The sequence below is a fragment of the Carassius auratus genome, chromosome 42, assembly GCF_003368295.1.
Source record: "Carassius auratus strain Wakin chromosome 42, ASM336829v1, whole genome shotgun sequence".
In the NCBI taxonomy this organism is placed as follows: domain Eukaryota; kingdom Metazoa; phylum Chordata; class Actinopteri; order Cypriniformes; family Cyprinidae; genus Carassius; species Carassius auratus.
This window is the reverse complement of record NC_039284.1, coordinates 12501476-12527969: the sequence shown is the minus strand read 5'-3', so window position 1 is coordinate 12527969 and position 26494 is coordinate 12501476. Positions and strand designations below refer to the sequence as shown.

The following is a 26494-nucleotide window of genomic DNA, read 5'->3' as shown; positions in this document are numbered from 1 at the left end:
CTTCATTTCATAAATCACCACTGAATAAAGTTGTTACCCTAAATCTATGTGTCGTGTAACCTATTTACTCTAATTTGAGGTCATTTACATGTGGATGTTAATTGCACTGGATGGCTCGCTGATGACGCTGTCCTAAATAAACTGTAGGGTGGCTGTTCCTTTTTAGAAACACACTTATCAACATCTTGTCAGCTCCTTTTATAAGAGGCCTTTTGCCTTTTAGGGGGCCGAGACTCGCTGTTTGAGTAAGTCTGAGTAAGATTGTCTGAGAATGTGTTTTGGCCTATGCTGGATCCCAGATGATTCATCACCAACTTCAGTGCAGTTTTTATACAAAAACAGCTAGATGGAAAGTTGAGGATTGCTTTACAGTATGTACTAGATATGCAAAGAGTCCCAGTTTGTAAACTCACAGTACACATTAAAAGTATGTACGTGGCTGGGGATGGGAGTATGACAATGGGAATATACATTATAAACTGCTTCTTGATTGCACAGGCCCTTTTGTTGTAAAATTAAAACAAAAATATATCATTTGGACACCTTTATTGTGCTTTTTTATGTCATTTGTAACACAGTCGACAGATTAAAATCGTATATATTATTTATTATGGACAGTATGCATGCACTGGAAGCTTCATTAACAAAAATTGCAATAAAGGTCTTTCTGATTCAGAATGCAGGAAGATATGACTTATTGTTTTTAAATCTTTAATTGATTGATGATTTCTCTTTTCCGTATACACCATATGAAAAAAATGCATGTTTGTTTATTTTAGCACATCACCTTTTTCGATGTGCAAACCCTGAATCCCAGGTTTCTTTGTGAAGTATCACACATTTTTGAGCTTTTCTAAAACTGCATGCTAATATCTTGTGTATTCTTGTGATGCTCCATGTATGAAGTGCAAATAAGGGAGCTTTGCTTCATTTTAAGTGATTGTCTGAAAATATAACAGGGCCCATGCTATATTTATTCATTGCATAAACCTCTTTATAGGCTGGAAGTCTGTGTTCCATCACTTGTGTTTAAATGTCAGCACTCGCAAACCTTCATATTTTATATATATAAATATATATATATATATTTTATCTTAACCATACCGCATAATCATGTATGGAAAGTCATTCAAAAATGTATGGAAAGTCTTACTTACTAACGGCACAAACTCATTCATACTGATAAAATATCATAGATTTCAGCTGAGCACGCTGAAAAGAAACTCAGCACTGTTCTCCCAGACAGGAAATGAAAGCAGCTTGAAATGAAAGGAGTCAGAAGCAGACAACTTTCCCCCTGGCTTCTGACCCTGGCGGCTGTGTGTTTTCATAATGTTCTCTCATGATCGATTGCAAGAACATCGACAGGCCAGCCAGTCACTCTGTGCCCCAGCTGGTATAGTTTTCTTGGTTAACCGCAGAATTCACAGTACTTTATAGTGCCGAAGTCAGGGGCAGAGTCTCTGTTAATCTCAATTATGAAGTCAGAGCTGTCATCATACGCTGACCCTAAGGAGAACAGAGCATGACTTATAGCCTTATAGCGATACTAAATTGTTTTAATGGGATTTTTAGTGAACTACTTCAATCTTGTGCTATAGGCAATGCAAATAGAGAGTGAGACCAGTGCACAGAACTGTCATCAATACCAGTTTTTCAGATTCTTCAAACAATCTCAAGTGATCAACAAATCTAAAGTAATGCTGTTGAATGTAATAATTTACATCATAAAAGAGGCTTGTTTAATTTATTTATGTGCACAAAAACCATACAAAAATGTGTGTATCTTTAATGACATGTTATCATAAGGACAGACAGTCATTATGATACTCATTAGAAAGAATCATAAGAATCATTAGTTCTGGAATCAGACTACAACGGTAACGTTGTTTTTTGGATTCACATACAAGAACCAATTTTCAAGAGTCATTAGTTTAGGAATCAGACTATACTGGTCACGCAATATGTTTTGATTCTTTACTCGCAACACAGTAATCAGAAATCAGGTATAAATGTATATATATATATATATATATATATATATATATATTTATACCTGATTTCTGATTACTGTGTGGCGAGTAAAGAATCAAAACATATTGCGTGACCAGTATAGTCTGATTCCTAAACTAATGACTAGTGAAATGTATATTTATTATGTAAAATATATATTTTTGCTAAATATAATGACAGATTTTAGCCAGTTATCCCAGTCTGTCTTACCCATGACATCTTACCATAATTGCATCATACTAACAAAAGATTCATGTTTTAATACTGTTGCTACTTGAAATGCACATTCTTCCAGAACAATTACTGCCCACTCTCAAGTGTTCGGCTGTTGTACCATATAATTTAGTATTCACAGAGTTCCTTGCTCAAAATTCCATGATGCAAAGCCATGAAGCAAATCTTCAGTGTGTAATTAAATGTGTGAGTGCTCCCTGCGGACTCAAGGTGTTACTGAATCATTGTGCTCTAGGTGAGAATAAACTTACACACTATAAATGACCTTGGGGATGGCAAGGTCATCGCTGATGTGTTGTGCTGTTTGCAAGTGAGTGAGCATACCTTGAGAACTCATAATCTGCACAGAGATGCCCTTCACATTTCCAATTTCTTCTCTCTCTCTCTGACTGTTGGCACTCTGTTAAGGATGGGGTTGCTATGGTGATGCCGTAGTGCTTCCTGACAGCATTCACAAAAAGACTGTAAAGTGTGTATTTTAGGTCCTGTATTTCCACTGATAAATTACAGGCCTGCAGAAAGTGTCATTGGAAGAATGTGCAGTAATCTGTCCCTTCTGAAAGCTGACTGGGTGTCATTCTTAAAGGAGAAATGTCCTTGCAAGAGAATGTGCTTAAGAAACATACATTTCCTTACAAGGTTTACAGGGGTATAGAAATACACTCAAACACTGACAAATACAGTATATTAAAGCAAAAGAAGCTGTGACCATTGCCATATTTGGATCTTTACAAATTGAGAGTTGAGAGTTCATTTTAAATTAACATGTAATAACATCATCCAATTAGGTTTTAGAGTTGGAACTATCTATTGTGTTAAAAAAATATTTATAAGTTTAGTTTTTTTCTGATATATTTATGGTATATAATATTTTTATTTAAGATACATTTTTAACTAATAATTTGTGATGTTTTTTAATTTATATTAACATACATCCCATCATTTAGTCAGATGTTAGAGCTGGAAATCCATTTTATATTTTGGATTTCTAAATTATTATTATTATTATTATTATTTTATTTTTTTTAGTTAACAAAAGTTTTTTTTTTTTTTTTTTTAAACCATCATCCAGTGACATTTTAGATAATATATATATATAATTTCTTTTTCTTTTTTTGCACTAGCCACCTCTTGGCACTCCTCCCATTTCATTACAATATTAAGAATTACATATGAATCTGTTCCAGGCTAAATGTTCCATGTTTCTGTCACCTGTCAAGGAGTTGATATTGATATGAGCGCTACACACACACCAATGCAAACAAATGCTCCCTAGAGCAGGAACCTGTCAGCGCAGTACAGGGATGTCTCTTTGTCACCATGTGGTCAAGGCTCGCTGGAACTGGGCCACATATCTTAATCTAACAGATCAGAGCGCTCATGCGAGCCCTGATGGCTGAACATTTGGGTGTCTTTTCATTTTGAGGATTAGGCTTTTTTTAGGCCACCCTTTATTCGATTGAAAATGCAATTTCCCAAGACAATGGGGGTTGAGTGGAAGCCATGTCACTGCGGCCCGACCTGGGATGATACGTCATGTACCTTCACTAATGTCATTATTGGCAAGCAGCTTTGATGGAATATGTTGACTGATTGCTAGAGTGTTCTGTGTTGTTACTAGTTCTGGTTGGTTACTGGGTTTTCTAGGTTGTTGTCTATGATAAATATAGATAGGTCTGCAGCGTATGTGGCACATCTTCAGCATTAAGTTGAGCAAACAAGCAATAATTGTTCATCCTCCTCTAACCCCTGTGTGTTTCCTTAGTGTAGCATTACACAGACATGGGCAGCCAATATAGTCTAGCTGTTTTTGTATTTAAAGGCAGATAATATGCTATCTCAGAGTCCTCAGTTCCCGGACTGACGTCCCATTCAGCATCAGTCAGCTTCCTTGATTTATCTTTGAAAGACATCTGAGAACTGGACAGGTTGATTGACCGCTCTCTCTCTATCTCTCCGTGCATATGTGCCATGCATGTGTGAGAAAAACACATGCATGCATGTTTCCACTCTGGATCCGCCTGGATTGGAAACATATCGGCATAAATGCAGCTTCATCTCCCTTCAAACTGGCTCATCCAATTCTCCAGAGCATCTAAAAAATTATTTATAATTTCAGAATAGGCATGCAGTGGGTTCTCCCACAGAGCAGCTCTTTGTTGTCCTGGTTTTGGGTTTACAATGTTTGCATTAATTTAATCCTCACAGTTTTAATCCAGTTGACACAGTTGGATGGCTTGATTGTCTCTCCGTTGCTTTTGTTTGACAGCTTGTTAGCTTTGTTTGTGTCTGTTGATGCACGAGTATTTGCTCTTCACATGCATAGCAGTAAAGCTCATTAGTGAGACTTTGTCACAGCACTCTCCAGCCAAGAAATATGTTGATTACAGTATCTCATGTGCAATCAAGTGTCAGAGATTTACTGTATGTGGTTAATGATGTGAAAACTACTTTTTATGTAATCTCCATGAATGCAGATTTAGATTATAACCAACGCAGACTTTTAAAGGAATTATTCACCCAAAAATGAAAATAATGAACATTGGATTTCTTTAATTGCATTTGCCCCCATTGTTGAGCTTCATAGATGCGATGAATTGTCCTTGTATTCAAAAGATCCTTATAAATATTGTTCAAATGTTCTGTTTCACAGAACAATAGATAGCATATGGCCTTGAAACGACATGAAGGTGAGTAAAAAATAATAGAGCTGTCATATTTGCTGAAATATTTATTTAAAGAGTTCTTTTAACAATGAATGCAATTCACATTTTCCCTAATATTTTTTTTTATTCTAAATAATAATAATACGAAATACGTTCTATTGAAACTGTTTTGCAGGATTTAAGGGAATAAATGTCTTTAGCATTTCTAAATAAAGACTGGGCACCTTGAGGACAGAAGCATCCCATTATAAGGGAGCAAATGAAAACACCATCATCATATGATGCAGGAGTAAGTGCTAGCACATGATTTTGATGACATTTATAACATTCCTAAAGCTTCTGCAGAAGCATAAGTATAGTTTGTCACTGCCATGCACTGTTAAGTATTTCGCCGTAACATGCTTTTGTGACCTTGTAACATTCTACAAAATGTCTTTTTGTAAATTTTCTAATTCTCTGCCATGTACTGAGGGTGTTTTTGTTAGATCTTTCTGTTTTGTATCTCACCCAGCAAAATTTAAAAGGTTCGACTAACATTAGCAGAATGGTTTTTCATCAAAAAGTATGGAGCGTTGGTCAGCAATATCCTTCTCTTTAAAGCCAAGACTGCTGCTTTGAGTCTGGAACACTGCTGATCATGCATAAAGGGTAAATAAATTGTGCGTCATAGTGGGTTTTATGTAAACGGTCAGCAAATGAAAAATGCAGAATGGGTTCCAGCCCGTGGAAGGTCTGATTGCCATCCCTGATGAGAGAACCGTCTGCCTTTAGAATGCGTTCTCCTTTGGTTTGGTTTCTCAGTTGCAATGATCATTCGACTTTATCATGTGGGTTCCCCTCGTGCCGCAGAGGCGTTCCGTCTGCTTCTGCCATTAAATGCCGGGCTTCCAACAGGATCATAGCGTAGCCAAGCATTTGTTTTTTTTTGTTTTTTTAGTAAAAAAATAGGAAAAGTAGGTTTCTTTTTACTTGGTCAAAATTTTGGGGCTGGTATGAAATGTTATTAATTTATTTTGTTATTTTTTAAAAGACGTCTTTTAAGAAGGCATCTATTTGAACAAAAAAATTATATTTAAAAGTATTTTCAAGTTTTCAATTTTTTTCTAAACTGAATTTTTCAGTCTTCAGTGTCACATGATCAATCTAAAATCAATCTAATATGCTGATTTGCTTCTCAAGTAATGTTTCTCATTATTATTAAGGAATGCAGTTGTGTCAATTAGTCAATTAATTTGTGAAAAAAATTATATAAAAATTCAGGATTCGTTCTGTAAAAGCCCATAAATAAAAGACCCTCCAGCAAAACTAAGAGCAATTCCAGGGAACGGCAAAGAGAGAGTGAATATTGCATTTACAAGGCCGGCTACGTGAACACAAGGAGGTTCTTGTGCAGTTGTGGTAGGGGTAGAACAGACCTGATGATGTTCATAATTAAGATATGAGATCCAGAAATAAGAAATAAAAATGGAGTGATTGTTTTTGTTTTGATTCTGCTGGGACAGATAAGAGAGCTCTCGCACAAAACAATTAGACGCTGCTTGTTGAGGTTTTTTTTATGTTTGGACATGGTGAAATAGTTCAGATAATCAGACAGGCCTAAACAAACATGCCCTCTTTACGCTCAGGAAGATGTTAATAGGAAATTCCAATAAAGCTGTTCGGTAGGGGGTATTTTTAATAATAATAATAATAATAATAATAATTCCTTACATTTATATAGTGCTTTTCTAGACACTCAAAGCGCTTACATAGTCAGGGGGTATCTCCTCATCCACCACCGTGTGCAGCATCCACCTGGATGATGCGACGGCAGCCATAGTGCGCCAGAACGCCCACCACACATCAGCTTACTGGTGGAGAGGAGACAGAAAGCATTTGAGGAACATTTGAGGAATGTTCTACAAAACAATCAGATCACTAAATATTAGTTCATAAATAATAGTACATAGGAAGCTGCATCTTTTCCATGTGAAAAATAATCACATTCTCACCTGTCTTCACAACAGCATTGATACTGGCCAAAAAAAATACAGTAAAGCATTTCTATATACACTAATCGCTTCCACAGGCAATTCTTTGTAACGGCTCTACCAGATCCTACCGGATCCAGTTACACAGACTTTATAAGCTGTGAAATTCCTGAATGTTCTGATAAAGCAGGTGCTAATGCTTTCAATGATGATAAGCCTAAGATCTCAGTGTAATTATCTGCAATACTAAACAAAAGACTGGACTTCAACGTATACATTTTCAACATATATGAACATAGTACAAAAGTTGTCAAATAAAGAAAGACACTAATGAAAGACATCGGTCAAAATCTGAGAAATCCATCATTTATGTCTGCTTACACTCAGAACAACTGAATAAGGGTAAACATGCACACTGAGAATTATTCTTACCCCTGACCCCTATCAACCAATCACCTTGTGACCTCTCAACTCTGCTTTGAAGTCATTGATTGACACCAATCAAAAGATAGATCTTTATTTCCTGTTAAGCATCTTGAATAAATATACAGACAAACTGTGAAGCATGTGATCTGCTGTAAGTCTGTAGAAACATTCTAGAATATACAAAGTGATTCACGTTTTGTTCATGCATATTAGCCTTTGTATGATTTGCATTTATGCCAAATTAAAGCATTTAAGTCTGTCTGGAAAATACTGTGGCATATTTAAACAAAGGCTGTAAATCTACATTAGTAATCACACATTACTCACACTTATTTACAGAGTAAACACGCCATCTGGTGGTTTCGCAGGGCATGACTCTTTCAAATACTGTATATAGATTTGGAATCTATTACTTAGATGACTTCTCCTTGTATTATCCCATGAAAACGTTTTCCTCCATGGATATAGTCTTGGAGAAAAAAATTTTTTTTCAAGATCCTTAGCGCATATATATATATATATATATATATATATATATATATATATATATATATATATAATATCATGTTAAATTGAATGTCTGTTGAGCTATGGTAGAATTTATATGTTTATATTTATATAGTATTGTTTGTATTTATACTTTTAAATTAAATATATTTTGGTTAAAAAAAATATTTTGAATTATACATCAATATAAATAAAATATAAATATAAAGAAATAGTAATTTCTTATATCGGAAAGATATTCATTAACTTTCCTCTCTTGTTGCTTCATGCATAAAATGTAACATTTATAATTGATTTAAGGATTGCTCAGATTACCGTGCATTATTTAATCATTACACAGAATGACCTGCTGATAAACAGAGTTCAATAATTTTTTAATGATTAATAAGGTAAAAGGTATGTTTGTAACTTTATAGTTCACTCATGAAGAACTGAAGATCTACATTTGTAGAAACAAATTGAACCCAACATGATTTTTCTAAACAAATTTTGCCTTTCAAAAGTACAAGTTGAATCAACATTATGTAAATATAACCATGCTAATGTAAATTCATGACCTTACAGTAGTAAAACTTCTGGATACACTTTACTGAATGTTTCTCTTGATCTTCATATTTTCTTGATTTAAAGGCATCTTGAAATTTGTTTCTTTATAAATTGCGCGTATGAATTTGTTTATATGTCAATATTATCATTAAGTTCCAGCATTCCCTTGAACCTACACTGGATAAGGCCTGCACCATGAGGTCAGTTTAGCTGGCCAGGTACAGTAAGTTTCAGTTTTTTTTTGCCCCATCTCTTGGTTTAAGGTAAAGGCTACCATCAAAGTAGCTAAGCTTTAATCAGTGTTCATTACAACAGTAACTTACGCTCCATGGATAACCTGCTCTGGGGCAGGTCATGTTCTGGTATAGAGATCCCCAGCTTCTCTTGCTTCAAATTAAAGAACACTAAAAAAATGATTTTTTTTTTTACTTTTAGATGAGTGTTTATTATTATTATTATTATATATGATTTATATAAATATTATACCCTACACTAGTCAATTTAGTTTAATTATAATTATTAAGCTTTCATTTTAAATGAATATAAATATATAAAGATATGCAATATAAATAAGGTTTAAAATCAATAGTTTTAAACATGAGCATTTCAACTTTTACATGCACTGATGTGGCAAGCTGTCCTCTTTCATGGATATATCGTTTCGTCTTGCTTATAAATGTGTTTAAATTCTTCATATTTTTCAATCTTTTGATCTTTGGTAGTGAATCACACTGACTCTCTTGCAAGAAGTGAGTCAGAGTTTCCAGGCATATGATTGGCTGTTGATGTCACACTTCATAAACTCAGGATCAAAGCCTTATTTTGAGAAAGAAAGTTTATATCAATGATTGTTATGATGATAATCCTGTAACCCTAAGTTTGTTCGGTCACCATCATGGTACAAGCTCCAGTTTTCAAGTGTACAGCATGCATGGGAACTCCTTTGGTACTGTTTAAATTAATTTGCTTCACATGAGTAAGCAGAGTCAGAGCCTTTTGTAAAGGGTTGTGAATTTAAACAAGCTACAATGTTATTTTGTTATATTTGTGCGGTATTTTTTTTGGTCACAACACTGTTCCAATACTGCAGTTTGTGTTAATTAATCACTTTTGATTATTGCACTACCCTAATATGGAAAAAAAAAATGAATAGCCTAAAGGATTTAATAAACTTTCATTCACTGGGTGTGTCCACTACAAAACAGTCATGTAATGCCAGTTACCATGCAATGCAACATATGTTTTGAACTATGAACAGCTCTTCCGCTACTTAGTTGCCAAGACAAATTGGCTTTTTTCTCTCTCATTCTTCTGTTATTTTGTTCAGAAAAATCCATAAAACTCATGTAGCCTTAACCGGAGGTTAAGCAACTCAAATGAACAGAGGCGCATAACCTCCAGACCATAGAGGAGCCAACAATATACAGATGATAAGAGCGTTTCACATTGTTACAAATATTATTTAGTCTGTCCTCTCGTCTATTTCCCTATGTAAATCAGCCCTATGTTGTAACACGTGGGTGCGGTCTCTTCTCAGAAGGGCTGGGGGTTTTCAGGCGCGTGCGTGTGTTTGTTTATGAACTCCACCCGGAATTCCTGTCTATACCTACTGCTTCTACACAACAGCAGCTGTGTGACACCTACAAATACAGGTATTTGCCTTCTTTTAGCTTCCTCTCTCATTTTCAAAACTTTCTAAGCAGCGTGAAGGTTAATAGATTTGAGTTTGGTGTTTGTGTTTGCATAGCGATTTGTGTAACTGTTGAGTTTTGCCAATGTAAACTGAAAGTGGTCCTCTCATATTAACATGAAAGTCATCTTGATAGTTTTACAAATAATAATAGTAGTAGTAGAAATAATTAATTGTATCTATGGGCGCCTTTACTCAAGTAAAACTTACATGCAAATAAAACACAAGCAACAATAAAATTCAAAGCCCACATTCATAGTTTTAGAACCATTAGGGAATACATAAAATATCACCGGGGTGCCTGCCTAAAAAGATGCGTGTTCATACGAAATTTGAAAGGAGGAAGAGAGTCACTATTACAAAAAGTAAATTCTACAGATGAGGAGCAACGTAGCTAAAATTTCGAGATCCCATAGAGACAAACAAACGTGTACGAGGAAGAACTAAAGAGAATGTAGACGAGATTTTAGAGTTCGAGAGGAAGTATATGTCAAAAGTAGGTCAGTTAAGTAAGAAAGAGCCAGGTTATGTAATGCCTTAATAAGAAGAAGCACAGTTTTGAATTGTATACGCAGTTTAACCGAAAGCCAGTACAGTTGTTGGAGAACAGGGGATGTGTGTTCAAGGAGTTCTAATTATTCGTGCAGCTGAGTTCTGCACTTACTGTCTCTTGTGTAAAAGTTTATCAGGAAGACCATAAAAAGAGCATTACAGTAGTCAATACTTGGAGAGATGAGACCATGAACCATAATGGCAGCGCCATTTTAAAATAAAGTTCATAACAGAAAAAAAGTTTTTACATTACCATCACTATATGTGATAGCATTTGAGTAATAATCAGATTTATCTGATGAGATACCAGTTTTGTAGCTTTTCATATGCTCAGCATACAGTACATCTGTTTGTGAACAACTAGTCAACACTCCAGATAAGCGACCTTGAGCTTTTAGCTTGCATAAATATGGGCCTCTTACCTCTAAGAGTTTTCCTAAATAGCAATAAAAGTCTTTAGCTAAGAGTTTTCTTGTAAAACCTATTCAAAAAGCTGCTGAGACAAACTTTTACTAGATAGAAGTCTTAAAGGAACACTCCACCTTTTTTTGAAAATAGGCTAATTTTCCAACTCACCTGGAGTTAAACAGTTGAGTTTTACCGTTTTCAAATCCAGACCCGGAGATCAGCTGAATGGATTCAAAAACTGTAAAACTCAACTGTTTAACTCTAGGGGAGTTGGAAAATTAGCCTATTTTTTTTTTTTAAGAAAAAGCTAATAATAATGGTGGGGTTGACCTTGTTGCAATGGACTAATTATGCACAAAGTGATTGGCTGATAGGGGAGGGGTCTCTGTCAGTGATTTATTCATATAAAAATTGCAGAGCATGATTTTGCCACATATAAAGGTTTAAAAATAAAAATGTTGCCACATTCAAATAAAGATTTTAAAATGCAGGCTAAGTGTCACTAATTAAACAAATATATGTTCAGCTAATTGTCAGCCTCTTACATGTATGCTTCTCATGAACAATTAGTGTATATGCACAATCATAAACAGACTTTTAATTAACAAAGTAGAATTATCATGGTTAATAGTAATACATTTAAACTTAAAAATAAAATAAAATAAATTAATTTAAAAAAACTGGACGCAAGAGCAGCTATTAGCCTACTTCTTGCCCAAATGGTTAATCAACACAAGGATATAACCAAAGGAAAATGTAGAGTTGGAATAACCTCCAAAGGTGATACCTTTTTAAAAGGTCATTATCATCAAATGTTTCTAAAATGTTAATATTCACAGGCAGACTGATGGCAACGGACATTTTAGGATAGTTTGTGATTTGATCTTAGTTACTTGGGCATCCTCTTCACTACTCCTAACCTTTCACAGGTTTAGAAGCTAGTTTTAGAGCTAAAACGCTTTGTGAAATACTCTAGGATTGACATGCCCATTATTTTTTAAGATTTTCTCCTAAATCTGCAAGTTATGAGCTACTTTTGGTCTTAAGATGTTTTTATGAATACGGGCCCAGGTGTGTACCAACAATTTTTGAAAGAAAGATAGAGTTTAGCTGTACTTTTGCTGGTTTTAAAACACATGCCTTCATTTGAGTCACAGGCCCAGTGAAATCCAAAGGCCTAAATTCATGTTTTTTCCTTTCAGTAAATTGTGAATCAGTATTACATAAACATTACCATGTTAACATGAATCAGTGATATACATTCTTCTTACATTAGCTTATCAGTCAAACGCTGGATACGCTTGACTAAATGTTTCTCTTGATCTTCAAACAATCTTCATATTGACTTTTGAAAGAAAGATTGTTACTTTTGCAAGATTTAAACATGTCTTTGTGTGATTCAGAGTCCAAGTGAAACTACTGACGAGTCTAAACTTGCAGTGTGGCAACTGAATGCAGATAAACTTTTGCTACAGGGGAATAGTTTAGATTGATCTGAGGTTGTAGAGATGTATGCTTATGTGCAACTATTCAGTGTGAAAATTTGTACAAATACTCCACATTCTTACTTTAAAAGCCAAAACATGTTAGTCATGTAAGTTATAATGCACCATTTCAAAGGAACTTTATTTTATTTAACGTGCATCTCTGTTAAGAGTGTGCATTTATTACTATTCACAGAGTTTGATAATAATACTGCATTATCTGCTATTGTAATCATCATGCATCCCCTCTGGCTCAGTGCAATGGGTGTGGTGGGAGGTTTTACGGACGAGTGAGTCATAGAAAAATGGAAGCATGTAATGTACTCCAGGGAAACCAGTAATAAACTTTACATCATTTTAAACAAACATTGACCAAATTTATTGGCGTTTTTAAAAACTGCTTAACTTTTAGCACTTAAATGCCTAATTAACCTTAGTTTAAATGTTAGAGACTACGAATGTTATGTTTTAGTGAAAAGATTACCCTTGTGCATTCAGGATTGTGAACATGCTTAATTTAATTAATTCTCCCAAAAATGAAAATATGTTGAAAATGTTCTAACCTTCAGGGCATCCAAAGTTTAAATGAGTTTGGGTCTTCATCAGAATATATTTGGAGAAATACAGCATTATATCACTTGCTTACCTACTGATCATCTGCAGTGAATGGGTTCCATCAGAATGCAAGTCCAAAAAGCTAATTAAAAACATCACAAAAATTCACAAGACTCCACGAGTTAACATCTACTGAAGTGAAAAGTTGCATGTTTGTAATCAAATTTTCATTAGCATGTTTTTAAAATCAATTTATTAATTTAATTTTTTTTTTTTATCTGCTAACAGTATAGCAAGGCCAGTGCATAATTATTATTTTTGTTTGCAAAATTAATAATATCTTCTCTCTATGTGAATTTCAGATATCATGGATGTAAGTACTTTTTATCATTTCAATAATTCTATTTATCTTATTTAGCACAACAAATTCCATGTTATAATTTCCATTATGTTCCGTTTTAGCTTTCAGATGCCCTTGACTTCCCACAACAAAATAATCAGCAGGCAGGAGGCCCAGTATGGCCCGGCCAACCAGCCAACCCCACCTGGCCCGGTCAGCCCGCTAACCCCACCTGGCCCGGTCAGCCCGCTAACCCCACCTTGCCCGGTCAGCCCGCTAACCCCACCTGGCCCGGTCAGCCCGCTAACCCCACCTGGCCCGGTCAGCCCGCTAACCCCACCTTGCCTGGTCAGCCCGCTAACCCCACCTGGCCTGGTCAGCCTGTTAACCCCACCTGGCCTGGTCAGCCTGTTAACCCCACCTGGCCTGGTCAGCCCGCTAACCCCACCTGGCCTGGTCAGCCAAACCAACCAGCTTGGCCTGGACAGCCTGGGCAGCCTACAGCTCCTGGGTGGCCTGGACCTGCACCACAAACCGGCCCTTATGGTGCTCCTGGTGAAGCTCCAAGAGCACTAGTGAGATGTTTTCACTTTCCTTGGATTTGTACAACCATCATAGAGTTTGTTCTTTGGTCTATATTTTGGATATTTTTAAAGTGTTACATACGATATAGTGGTTCTTGGTTTCTGCTTTTTTATGTATTTGTATTTACATTTTTTTGCAAGACTGTGCCATTTGACCTCCCACTGCAAAGTGGAGTCTATAACAAGATGCTCATCACCATCGTTGGAGAGGTCAAACCCAATGCTAATAAGTAAGTACAACAACAACAACACATACATACAGTATATACTACAGTTTAGCAAAGATCTTTCATTGATGATAGAGTATATTAACTATTTAATATTTAAGTCTAAATTTAAGATGTATATGTTGAATTCCATATAGAATTTCATCCATTACACAGCTTTAACATAAACTAATAAACTTAATGTGAAGCATATACGTCAGTCATACACAAACGAAATACACTGGTTTATTATTAACTATTTAATTGTATTTAAATATTTTTTTCAAAATGCATTTATTCAAATTGCTTAGAATCAGCATAAATCTTTTACTTAAAAAAAAAAAAAACTTACACTCATTGAGTTCGAAAGTTTGAAAACTGTTAAAACATGGCTAGCTGTGAAACAATAAATATTCACTAATACTAGTACTAGCACTAATATGACTAATAATTATCATCAGTACTGATAATAATTAGTATTATTAGTAATATTCACAACTAAAAATTATTATTAGAACTATTACAGAAATCTTACTTATGTATGACAAATATGCATAACATTAAGTTGATTAATTTGTTAAAACTGCATAATCCGCATGGATGGAAATGTTAAATGCGGTTAAACATTTTGTGGCATTCCTGTGTATTCTTATGTTCTCTTCCCCAATTAGTATCACCATTAATTTAAAGAGAGGCAACGACATTGCGTTTCATCTAAACCCCCGGTTCAATGAAGGTGGAAGGCAAGCGATTGTGCGAAACAGCTTGATTGGAAACCAGTGGGGCAGAGAAGAGCGCGAGGTCCCCTCCTTCCCGTTTGTCCCAGGAAAGCCTTTTGAGGTGAGCATGGCATCAAACAATTTTGTTTCTTTTTCATCTCAGTGGTTTTATTTTGAACAAATGTCTTAAATATTTACTGTCGGGCCCTCATTGTGTTTAAAGACATCAGAGAATGTCTAAGATATCAGATAACAGATAAAAACAGATAAAGAGGTCCTGAAATAGCATCTCTTAAAATACTGCAACAAAAAAGAAAAAGAATTTGTTTTGTCCTGCCATGTTTGGTCAAAACTACATGTTCTGTTGCATGCTTGTTAAATTGCAACTGATTAAATTTGCTTTTAATTTCAGCTGAAGATCTTATGCACTGACACTGAATTCAAAGTGGCTGTGAACAAATCACACCTTCTGGAATACAAACATCGGATCCGTGAGCTCAACCAGATCAGAGATCTTAGTATCTACAGTGATGTCAGCCTCAGCTCTGTAAATGTGGAAACGCTGCAGTGAAATCACACTACAGATTTAACAAAGAAATATGCGATGATCTAACCACATGTGCAAATTACTTCACCTCCAGTAATCATCTTTTTTAAGCACTATGTGTGTCAATAAGAGTTTATATTTCCTGCAAATCCAAGAGTGTTATCAATTTGCAAGCAAATCCTGTTTTTCCTCAATGCTGTAGTTAGCTTTGCCACCTCTAGGTGGGCCTGTTATTATCCGAGAGGGTTGGTTTGTCATAAGGTTCAATGATGGAGTTAAGGAAAAAAATTTTTTTTACAGAAAATTAGCAAAATTTGTTTTATATTGATACATGAGATAATATGATGTTGATGTACCATTGTTTATACACTTGCAAAGTCTGTGGTGATCAAAGTGGGGAATGTGATACTGGCCAGTCAAGAATAATGCGTAATGCGTAGAACTGGAATATAATAGGATTCTATGAATGTACATAACCTTCTATTGTAATCGGTGCCAAAGAAGGTTCTTCTTGGTTTAACGATCCCATGATTAAAGAAACAACAACAGATGTAAACCCTGTGTGCATGTAATTACATTCCTTGGTGAGATCTGTGTATTACACTTTTACTGCCAGCTCCTAATATAAATAAAAAAACAGCAACATAAACTGAAGTCAAGGCAGTGTTACATTTTTAATCATGGAAATAAAATGTTTTTGAGTATTATACACTACTGTTTAAAAGTTTGGGATCTGTAAGATTTTGCAAAAGAAATATGTATATGAACAGCATTTATTTGAAAATGAAATATTTTGTAATACTTTTTAATGTTATGCTTATGCTTCTTTGCTAAATAAAAAATAAATACAATTAATTGCTTAAATATGTCTTATATCTTATTTCTTATAAAATTCTTATTGTTTATATTAATATTTGCAATTTATATACTCTTTGTAATTGAATGTAATTTTCCAATTTTTGCCCATCTTTCCCATCATTTCCCAAACCCTCTGGCAGATTATCTGTTTATCAGACCAATTGCAAATGAGACAGTGTTTAGGAAACCTGTTCGAACTCATTCATTGTTTTTCTTACTAATGGCAGCTTTTAGCCATTGCCATAAACTGTTGTATACATTTTGTAAAAAAAAAAATCAATCAAAATAAAAAAACTTACATTTTCCTTGACAGGCTGGAAACGCTCACTCTTTCTTTGCTTTGGGTGATGTTGCAGCAGGCGTATCGTGCAGCCCGTTTCATCCTGTCAAGTGTGAGATCAGGTCTAGAGATAAGGTTCCCCTCACAGATGGATGAGTGGAGATGAGAGGGATAGACTTTTGAAAACGAACCGGGTTTGAGTGCGGCTGTGCGCTCCAATAGTCACCACCTCTTCACCCCTGACTCCTCATCTGCCAGACGGAGTGAAGAGGGGGGCTCATCACTGGAGCAGGGCCGCTTTGATCAGCCGAGCCAGACAGAGGCACTAAGCCACACGGCAGAAGTCTCTGCTTTCACAGGTGGAAGAGCAGGCTTTCATGGGAGCGCTCTTGTTACAGTGCGCTGAGGTTTTGTGGGGTTACAGCCTGGGATTGTGTTTGATGTTGGGCTGAGTGGAAGCTACAGTTGTCCTGTCTGAGCAGATGGACAAATTTGTGTCGTCCTGTATGAGGCACGCCACTTTACAGGAAACTACAGGCTTCTAAGTAATCCTGCTGTTGGAGGATGCAAAGATGAATAGTATTTTGGATGAGATTTAGGTGGAGAAAACAGTTTGTGGTGGACCCTTCTGACTCTGAAGTCTAATTTGAGTTTGCTCTGAAAAATACACAAACCTGTGACATCATCTGCATTCAGTTTACAACTAGTCTATTGTAATTTATTTTGTTTCTCTTTTTTTTTTTTTTTAAAGAGATTAATACTTTTACTCAGCAAGGATGCCTTAAATTGGGCAAAAGTGATTGTGAAGATGTGAATAACTTTCTATTCATCAAAAAAATGCAAAGGAAATGTCAAACTCAAACTTTGGTAACTATTTAAAAAAACATTATAAATAAAATGTAATTGTATATAAAGTAAATAAATAAATAAAAAAGAGTTAATAATGAATATTCAAATAATGAAGTAAATTTGGATTTTAGAAATAGTTCAACAATTATTGATAAAAGTGTCTTTTTCTAGATATGATCACATTGTCATGCTATATACAATATATGCATTTTTTTTACATATATGTAAAAGTGTTATTGTACATTATAGCTTGTGTAATATATAATGTATTTATATGTATATATCCATTCTAATATTTTATTTGTTTATAATTTTTATTCGATTTTAGTTAGTATTCGAAAAGAAAACAGTCATTGTATAGTTGAATATATATATAAGCAATAAGGCATTTTTCTTCGCACTGCTTTCTGCTTAATGCTGTAATTCATGAATTGTTTGCTTATTGTATTTTATGCTGGTTTATTCATTTGTTTCACCACTTTGACAAGGCTTTCATAGGTGAGTTTTTGCTGCTAGAGCCAGTCATGAGGCTCTCTCTCAGTCATCTGTTTCCTGTCAGATCTGCTCTCACTGCCAACCTGTCAACCTCTCTCTTCCTCTTCTTCTTCCATCTCTCCTCTCCTCCCTGCGGGTGTACTGGAATGGACCCCAGTGTCCTGTGAACAACCTGGCTCACACTTGATTCCCTACGACCAGTCCAGCATCTTGCATCTATCAGTGCTGTCACATGAGCATGCTGCTCCAACACAGATCTCAGGATCGCATCCAAGTGCTGCCAGCAAACAATATATCTGCTCATTCTTAACCTTTACCAGCCATAAGGTTTCTCTCCTACAAGGATGTCCCATCATGCATTGCAACAGAACCGTGTGTGCGTTTGTGCGTTTCTATCACACATAGATGACTTTCTGTCACTCCTCCTCATTCCAGATAATTTTGGCTCTATAGAGAGATGCTGTCCTGTTCACAGATGGCTGAGAGTCCAGGCTGCTCACCCACAGGCGCTCTTGACACCCCTCAGAGACTGCTGAGGACCCCACATACCTGCGACTCGGCTGCCTTCAACAGAGAAGCGTTCCAGACTGAAACGGCTTGATTGGAGATGACAGCTTACTTTTCAAAGGCATGCCTGTTAATGACCAGATCTGAAGGTGTGCAAAACCAATATAATGCTTTGCTGGTTGGACAGATGGTAAATCGTTTTCAGGTAAAAGGCCATGTGACCTCGAGAAGTCTGCTTGATTTCAGGTCGCCATTACTGAATTGAATCGGTCTGTGGAAATGCACTGTATGAGAACACAGATCTAACGAACAGCTGGCAGACACATCAAGAGAGTGTGTGGATCATCAAAAATCTTTAAAAGAAGCTTTATGGGATTTCTCATATTTTTGCTCTAAATTATGTTTATCTGACTCAGTGCAAGCCATGAGAGAGTTTCTAAATGGTCCTTTGGGATATTTAAAGAGATCATATCATGAAAGGTTTCATTTTACGTGATCTTATAAAAAAGTATGAGTTTGATGCACCATGAAAACAAAATGGCTAAAAAAATGTTATAAAAAATAATGCAAAAAAATCCCAATTGAAAATAACACACACACACACACACACACACACACACACAAAATGAAGTAGGATGTACTGAAAAAAATATCACTCAGAAAGAGTCAATGTATTGCAGCTAGTTGCATACAGTAAATTGATTTCATACATTCACTTTGACTTAAAGCTGCAGTCGGTAACTTTTGACGCTCTAGCGGTTAATAAACAGAGCTGCTTGCGTCTTGCGGAAGAACATTGTAGCCGGAACTACTTCTCTCTGTTTATGTCTATGAAGAATCACAAAGGTACTGGTTTATTCCGCCGCGGTACCCCCGAAGCAATCTAAAATAGTCAGAATATAAACACTTATTATAGGTGCACCCTAGTGATTCAGGACAAGCTAAAAACATGGTTTGGAAAATGGATTCATGGTGTACTCGCTTATTATATACATTTTTCTACATTTTGAACACAAACAAAGTTATGGACCGCAGCTCTGATTGGTTGTTTCTTACCGGGAGCGATGGAGTTTCTGCAAATGGCAATAGGACACTGGGAGGAGCCAGAGGAGCTTGATTTTTTCACAGATTATCTGTCTCATATTCTACTGTCAGGACATAATGACAGGTTTAACAAATATGTAAAAATATATTTTTACAAAAGTTACCTACTGCAGCTTTAAAGGCACAGAAGCAAAAATGCCTGCTCAATTTGGTTTAGGAAGAGGTTAGCCTGGTAATACCAAACTCTGCTACTTCACTTTGCTTCGTAGACAGAGTCTGGAATGGCATAATAGAGAAGTGTTTTCTCTCTCGCTAGGGGGCGCTTGTCTAAAGTTTAAAATCATTGGTTACCCGTAAGCCAATCAGATACGTTTAGTTATCACGTATGTTATGCGCCTGTACAGCCGCATCGAAGCACAGACATCATGCATCGACCTCAAATCTATGATTGAACTTCCACTGTAAACCTGTTGTTAAACACTCTTCTTGTTCTGGCTTCAGTTTGAAAAAGAGTTGAATGTTCTCCATAACAGAGCGAATTGCATCCCGTGTCTCGTTTCCCATTTCCGCGTTCGTTTCGGTTTTCGAATTCTCTAACCTACAATTTAAAACTCGGCGCTTAGCATCTACGTCACGGCTCTCAGCCCGCCCTCTGCTCGTTGATTGGCCCGGCTGTTTTCAGACCGGTGGCAAACAGAAAGCTCTGACGCTGTATCAGACTGAGTACAGAAATGAAATTGAGCGGAAGTAGGAAGTCTGACGTAGTCAGGCTAGGAAGAGGTGGGAATATGGTCACGAAAATTTTAATTTGACAGTAGAAAATTATTTTTTTCCAATAAATCCTACACCATTCAGTGTAATTTTCAAATGGACAATTTTTGCTCCTTGGTTTAAATTTTTATTTTTTGTTAATTCAAAAGTAACTTTGTTTTCATTGGTGCATCAGATTTATACTTTTTACAAGATCCTGTAAAATTTAATTTGAAACTAAATTGAACTTGAAGGTCCCATGAAGTGCCTTGCGATCACGTCTCTGGACCAGAGACAAAATCCAGATCAGATGCAGTTTGCATGACACAATGTGAAACCAGACCTCATTTGCTGCAATAGAAAGCATATTTACACTCTCTGAAGCATTCCCTGTCGCCTACATAGTATACCATTCACTGACTGTACAGGAAATACTACACTGTGAACAAGTGACTGATCTCAGCCGCAGCTTCAGTGTCTGTTTATAGTGCAGGGGGCGGGAGCTTAAGATTCTAGAGAGCATTTGATTGGTCAGAAATTTGTTAAAAAGCTGAAGTAGGACGTGATGTCAAAAAAAGTAATTGATCCGTTTTGGTGGAAGTGACGAACTGCAAGCTTTGAATTATTATATCTTCTAATTCCAAATTTTGTCACTGTTTTAAAGCTCACTGGCGTATAGATAACCTTAAGATTAACATACCGATACTAACACTCAATAAAACTTTCATCTTGATTTCATGGGGACTTTAAGAATATAATGGTTTAAATAACAATATAATGATCGTTTTTAATTTAGGCAATATAGCACATACCACCATGAAATGTATGAAAACGTAAAAATGAATTATTATTGTTTTTGGTGCAGAAAAAGAGAAAAGAATTTGAATAGCACGCATGGACCTTAGTGCAGGAAAAAAAAATTATCTGACCCTTTTTAACCTGAGTGCTGAGTTATATCGCATGTGTGTTTGTGGAAATAGGACTATAGTTAGGAACATTTTAAGAATAGCTCATGATGAGAAATAAAGCTTACCACCAAACTTAATTTGTCATTATACATTCAAATTACTATCATTATACTATTTAAACATGCTATTATACCATTACAGCCACTTTGCTAAATTATGAAATAATTTTTAGTTCAATATATAAAGGCTGTTTGTTGCATATTTTCTTTAGCCAATTGTAGTATTGTCAGAGTTGTTTAAAAATTGATAGACTGAGTGAAAAAAAAGCATCTGTTGTTTTCTTTTGTGTTAAAGGAAACCTCATTAAATCAGAGTTTGGCGAGAGAAAGGCAAACCTGGCCAAGCTCTTTTGGGAGCAGAGATGATTTCTTAGTTATTTTACCTTGCTGTTTGACCTGCTTTGAAACTGGTCCATATGAGGTCTTGTTTTATTCTCAGTCATTTTTTAAGGCTTGGTCTCTGAAGGTCCCTGGGATTCTCTTGGGACAAATAACCTACTAATATAAAAATAACCATCAGTCCAAATGAGTGTCCACATCAGTTCACTGTCTATAGCTTTATTAAGGCATGCTTTTGAAAGATTGTGAAATGCATAATTTCTGGTAGAAAAAGTTGTGTTAATATATTATAATGCAGTGTTGCCAGAAAGCTGACTCAAATCTCTATCTAGCCAATTTTAGTTGTCCTTCTGTGGTGTAGAGTATTTGAGAAGATTTATGTTACAGTTCTTTATCCCCTACAGTTACGCTGGGCTAATATAATCGATCCAGCAGATGGTGGCAAGTATTATATTAAATCTTCTAAAGATCGTTAAGCAGAATGTAATATAGTCAGATTACAAGTTCAGGTAAATGCTGTTTGCCGCTTTTATTTTATTTATTTACCTTAGTTTTATATCTGTTACTTTTAGCTATTTTCATTACTGTGATTACTGTGAATTTATTTTCTCTAATTTATATTTCATGTTTTTTTTGTTTTATCACAGTAATGCAAATGTTTTTTTGTTTTGTTTTTTTGTTTGTTTTTGTTTTACAGGATCGTAATGCGATCTTAAGAGGAAATGATTTTAATCATCATGAAAATAATTTCACAACACAAAATCATTTATTTTTGCCATTGCACCCATTAGAAACTTCTATGATCACCTGACACATTTTCTGCAATCTTCATTGTATTTTTAGGATTTTTTTTTTTTTTTTTTTGGTAGAAATACGATCCATTTATGCTACTGACAAGGTTTCATGAAATTCACCCATAGGCCAACGTGACATTTAAAGGATTTTGATGACCTACAGTTGTTTTAAACACTGGCCTTGTCTTTGTGATGCTCTGATACAGTGTACAATGCTTTTAAAGAAGCCTTGGAGGGAAAACGGGGGAGGTTTCTCAGAATGAAGATGGATAAGATCTTTCTCTATTCTCTTTCTCTTTCACTCTCTCTCTCTCTCTCTCTCTCTATCTTCGACTCTGAGCAGTGGCCTCGCTGACCCTATCTCCTCTCGGCTCCTTGACCCCTGTGTGTGAGGTTACGGCCAGGCTTCTCCACATGGGAGTCCTGCCTGCTATCTAAGCCCAGCTCTGTGCTCCAACCTCTCCAGCAGATCCAGAAGAAAGGAGCATTGAATGGCCCTCCCATCACCCCAAGCCACCCTCAATGGATGAACCAATTTAGGGGGATGAAAGCTCCTCTGGCCGAATGCAGATTCCCCCCAAACTCAACCGAACCCTGCTGCTAGAACTCTTTATCAAGAGATCTGCCAAGAGGACCCCAGTTTCCAACTGTACCCGAAGCCCATCCCAATCCAGGCCATAGTACCCTCTCTGGGGTGTGGGGTGGGGTCACGTGGACACCTATTCAAAGGTCATAACCTCTTGACACTCAATTAGCACTCTCTGTATTCAACGCTGCTCTTGTTTCTGAGGTCGGGACTGATGGAAAAGTGGAGATGGGTGGTGGGCGGCACTTTGCAACACAATGCTTCAATCGGTGGCCCATGAGGCTTTCCTAAACGGTGCTGTAAACAAGCTCAAAGAAAAGGATTAGTTAAGAGCCATTGAAGGCTTTGATTTACTTAATCTGTCTTTAGGGGATAGGAAGTTTGATGGGATTTTAAATGCTCCGAGGACGACCCCAGCTCCACCTGGCCTCATGAACGGAGGCTTGCAGCTCAGCGGGGATATGTCAGGAGGTCTCCACCTGTGGAAAATATCCCTATAAATCAAATCCGACCTGACATTTATCCCAAGGATCAACCCTTTGGCTATATTCCACAGAAATGAGGCAGGGAAGATTAAGTATAATTAATTTATGGACCATTTGTCTGGCTTTGACACAGTGATTCATGTGTGTGCGTTTGATGAAAGAACACATAGCCGACTCTTTAAACACGCACCCTGTTTCTTAGCCTTGTATGATATTTATCTTGTTTTAAACCTGCATACCTTAAAATGATTGATCTTAAAGCATGGGAACGATACTGTGATGTCACTCTAAGAAAACGCATAAAGCTAAAGGAATGCTAAGTGCTGTTAACACTGTAGCACTGTAGTCAGCACTTCCTTTACATTAAAGAACATCATCTGTCTCATGTGGTTCGACCCCAGTCGGGTCATGAACAGCCTTATCTTTGTATTTATTCTTTGTCATGTCCCGTCATTAATCTTGGATTTCCAGATTAAGTTCCAGTTCAGTTAGACGTCAATTCAGTTGGAAATATATAGTATATAGTAATTTGTTTGTACCTCTTTTAATGCTATTTCTGCTCTGTTTTGATTTAAAAAAAGAAACCATTTAGAAGTTATTTGTTTGTGTTATGCTGTTCTGCCATTTTCATGGATGAACAAGGTTGTGATTTTAATTCACAAGATCATTGTGTTCCTTGCTTGAATATAAAAAACATTTCACACAGCATTTTCCTAAAATATCCCCATGCACTGTCTTCTTGTTTTATGCTTTCCAGTGCAGTCCTGTAAGTTTGGGTTTTAAAACATGTTTAGTTATTAAACTTGTTATGCCTTTAGGGGAACTGAGTGGAGGGTATGAGTGTAGTCTTGTGTGTGATTTTGTAGCACTAGCCCAACTGTGCTCATGTGATGTTCTCCCCTCATGCTGAAGGAGAGCCAGTGGGTTTGAGTTTTCTACCCAAAACACAAAAACACATTCAATTTTATTATGCAAATGAAGACATTTGCCGAGGAGCCCCTCTTTGGTGCAGTTATTGCAATCAAAATTGACCATTTACTTTCAAACTACAGTTATCTGTATATATGTATTTCTTAAAAGAAGACATGTCATAATCTTTCATTCAAATGTAATACATTCTATTATAACATAATTATAATACAAATGACTATTCATTATAATATTCAGAATTTATTAATCTAAAACCATACAAGAGCTTTGCCAGAGAAAACTCTGCCCCTGCAGCTTTTGTGCCAGCTTTGCGATTTCATTTTCTTCCCCAGAGTTACCACAGCTGAGGAGACTTCCATGTGACACATGAATCATTGCTGGTGTAGACAACAAGAAAGGTAGTGTAAATAGTTTGGTATGTCTTGACTGCTTTCATATGTATTATTGTAATTTGTTTCATTTTATCACATTGGCTCTTATTTAAATTATTTTCTTGTTGTAATTGTTGAGTTATGCACACAGTACAGCACAGAAACCTTTCCAGAGGCTTTATAAAACACTGCCAGACGGCTTCATTCTTGACACTCCCAAACGTCCGAGCAGTCAGAGGAGAGCAGTGAAGAGACAAAGTAAAGTAGAGTAGATGCAAGAGGTCAGGAGAGGGAGGAGTTTGACTTATCTGTCCATCCCGAGAGCTTCAAATGGGGGTGAGAATGCTGTTAAGTGTTTGCAGGTGTTTCTTAGAGGAGGTTTGAAACTTTAATACATTCAGACATTGAACATACTGTACACTTATGAGTCATTTTTTCCCAATACTCCATTCCTGCAGAATGACTGCTTCAGATTTTGCCCCTTTTATCACCTCTATCTGTCTGTTTTGCTCTTCTCTGGATCTCTGCTTGAAGGATTTGGCTTTCTGCAGCACCTGGCTACTTTCACTATCTCTGAAGCTCATGCAGTAGTTCTTTTCTTTCAGATGAGTTTTCATTGTCTATAGTGTGATATTTTAAAGCAGCACTGACGGAGAAGGTTTGATCTTACCACCTGGTCCTCTGCAAAAACAGATACCAATCTCTCCTCTGTGAGTTCTGGCACTGCCTTGAGATTTAAAGGGAGAGTTCACCCAAAAATGTATGTTCTGTTGTCATTTACTCACCCCATGTCGTTTCAAACCTGCATGACTGCATGTTTTTTGAATAAGATGCCCAGTTTGTAAAAGGTTTGTCATCTTTTTCCTGTCATTAACATGTGAGGAGTAATTCGATCCTTGAAGAGACATGGCATACTGAGATGTCTTGAGCAAGTATCAAAATTTGGTGAAATTATGGTGTTTGTATTTTGAAAGGAAACACCAGCCTTAATGGAGTTAAGTATCGGCTCTTTATCTTACTGAAGCCAAAGAGACAGATTTTGAGTTTAAACTTTTTTGTGTCTTCCAGGTTTCATCTTTTTTATTTGGTCCTCAGTGTACTTTTCAGTGAACATTTCTTAAAATAAATTTTTTTCTTAGTGTGAAGAACATTTTAATAATCTAAAGAACCTTTCTCACTATAAAGAACATTTTGTAGAATGGAAAGGATCCATGGATGCTCAATGTTCTCCATGGAACTGTAGATGTCAATAAAGAACCTTTACTTTCAGCTTTCATTTATGGGTGAACTTCTCCTTTAAAAACTTAAAAACTTCTCTTTTTTTAATCATGTCCCCATATGACCCTTGGAACACCCAGATCTTAGAAAATATTTCAAAAAGACATCCCAGTGACCAACAGCACCGTTCAAAAAGTCAGCGTTGAAGTAAGACAATTATCCCATTGTTGTGATGGTTTGATTTTTGTTCCAATCCTAAATTCTCAAAGGATATGCAAACATTTTAGGCAAATGTATTATTTGATTTGCTTGGTCTCAAACCATTTTAAACTCCCAGCCGCAGAGAACAGTTATGTAAATGTCGCTAGAAGACATTTTTATCTTCTTGAGGTTATGTGTTTAAAGAACATAGTTGTTTGTGAAGATTTGTACAGATATCTGTTCAACGATATTGTACCAATCCGAGACTTTCCCAATACGCTGATGTCTCTGTAGTCTTTTAGATTTTCTTTGAGGGCTTATAAAAAAAAGTAGGTGTTCATTGAATGCTATTTACTGATTCATGACATCCACT

At 36.2% G+C, this 26494-nt stretch overlaps 1 protein-coding gene across 1 annotated transcript; it reads left to right on the top strand.

The window, feature by feature from the left end:
* The first annotated feature begins 9866 nt into the window (after nucleotides 1–9866).
* Nucleotides 9867–16101, top strand: LOC113060682 (galectin-3-like). The gene is made up of 6 exons (XM_026229807.1): nucleotides 9867–10014; nucleotides 13414–13424; nucleotides 13514–13966; nucleotides 14117–14205; nucleotides 14853–15021; nucleotides 15313–16101. Exons 1-6 carry the CDS (start codon nucleotides 9939–9941, stop codon nucleotides 15469–15471), a joined length of 957 nt encoding a protein of 318 aa, XP_026085592.1. The 5' UTR covers nucleotides 9867–9938; the 3' UTR covers nucleotides 15472–16101.
* Nucleotides 16102–26494: the final 10393 nt, after the last annotated feature.

Bases quoted from the DNA above. Each gene is read 5' to 3' on its own strand.
- LOC113060682 (XM_026229807.1), top strand. From the start codon at position 9,939: ATGAACTCCACCCGGAATTCCTGTCTATACCTACTGCTTCTACACAAC. The intron at 13,967-14,116 runs GTGAGATGTTTT...TTTTTTTGCAAG, and splicing joins GTGAAGCTCCAAGAGCACTA to ACTGTGCCATTTGACCTCCC. The intron at 15,022-15,312 runs GTGAGCATGGCA...TTTTAATTTCAG, and splicing joins TCCCAGGAAAGCCTTTTGAG to CTGAAGATCTTATGCACTGA.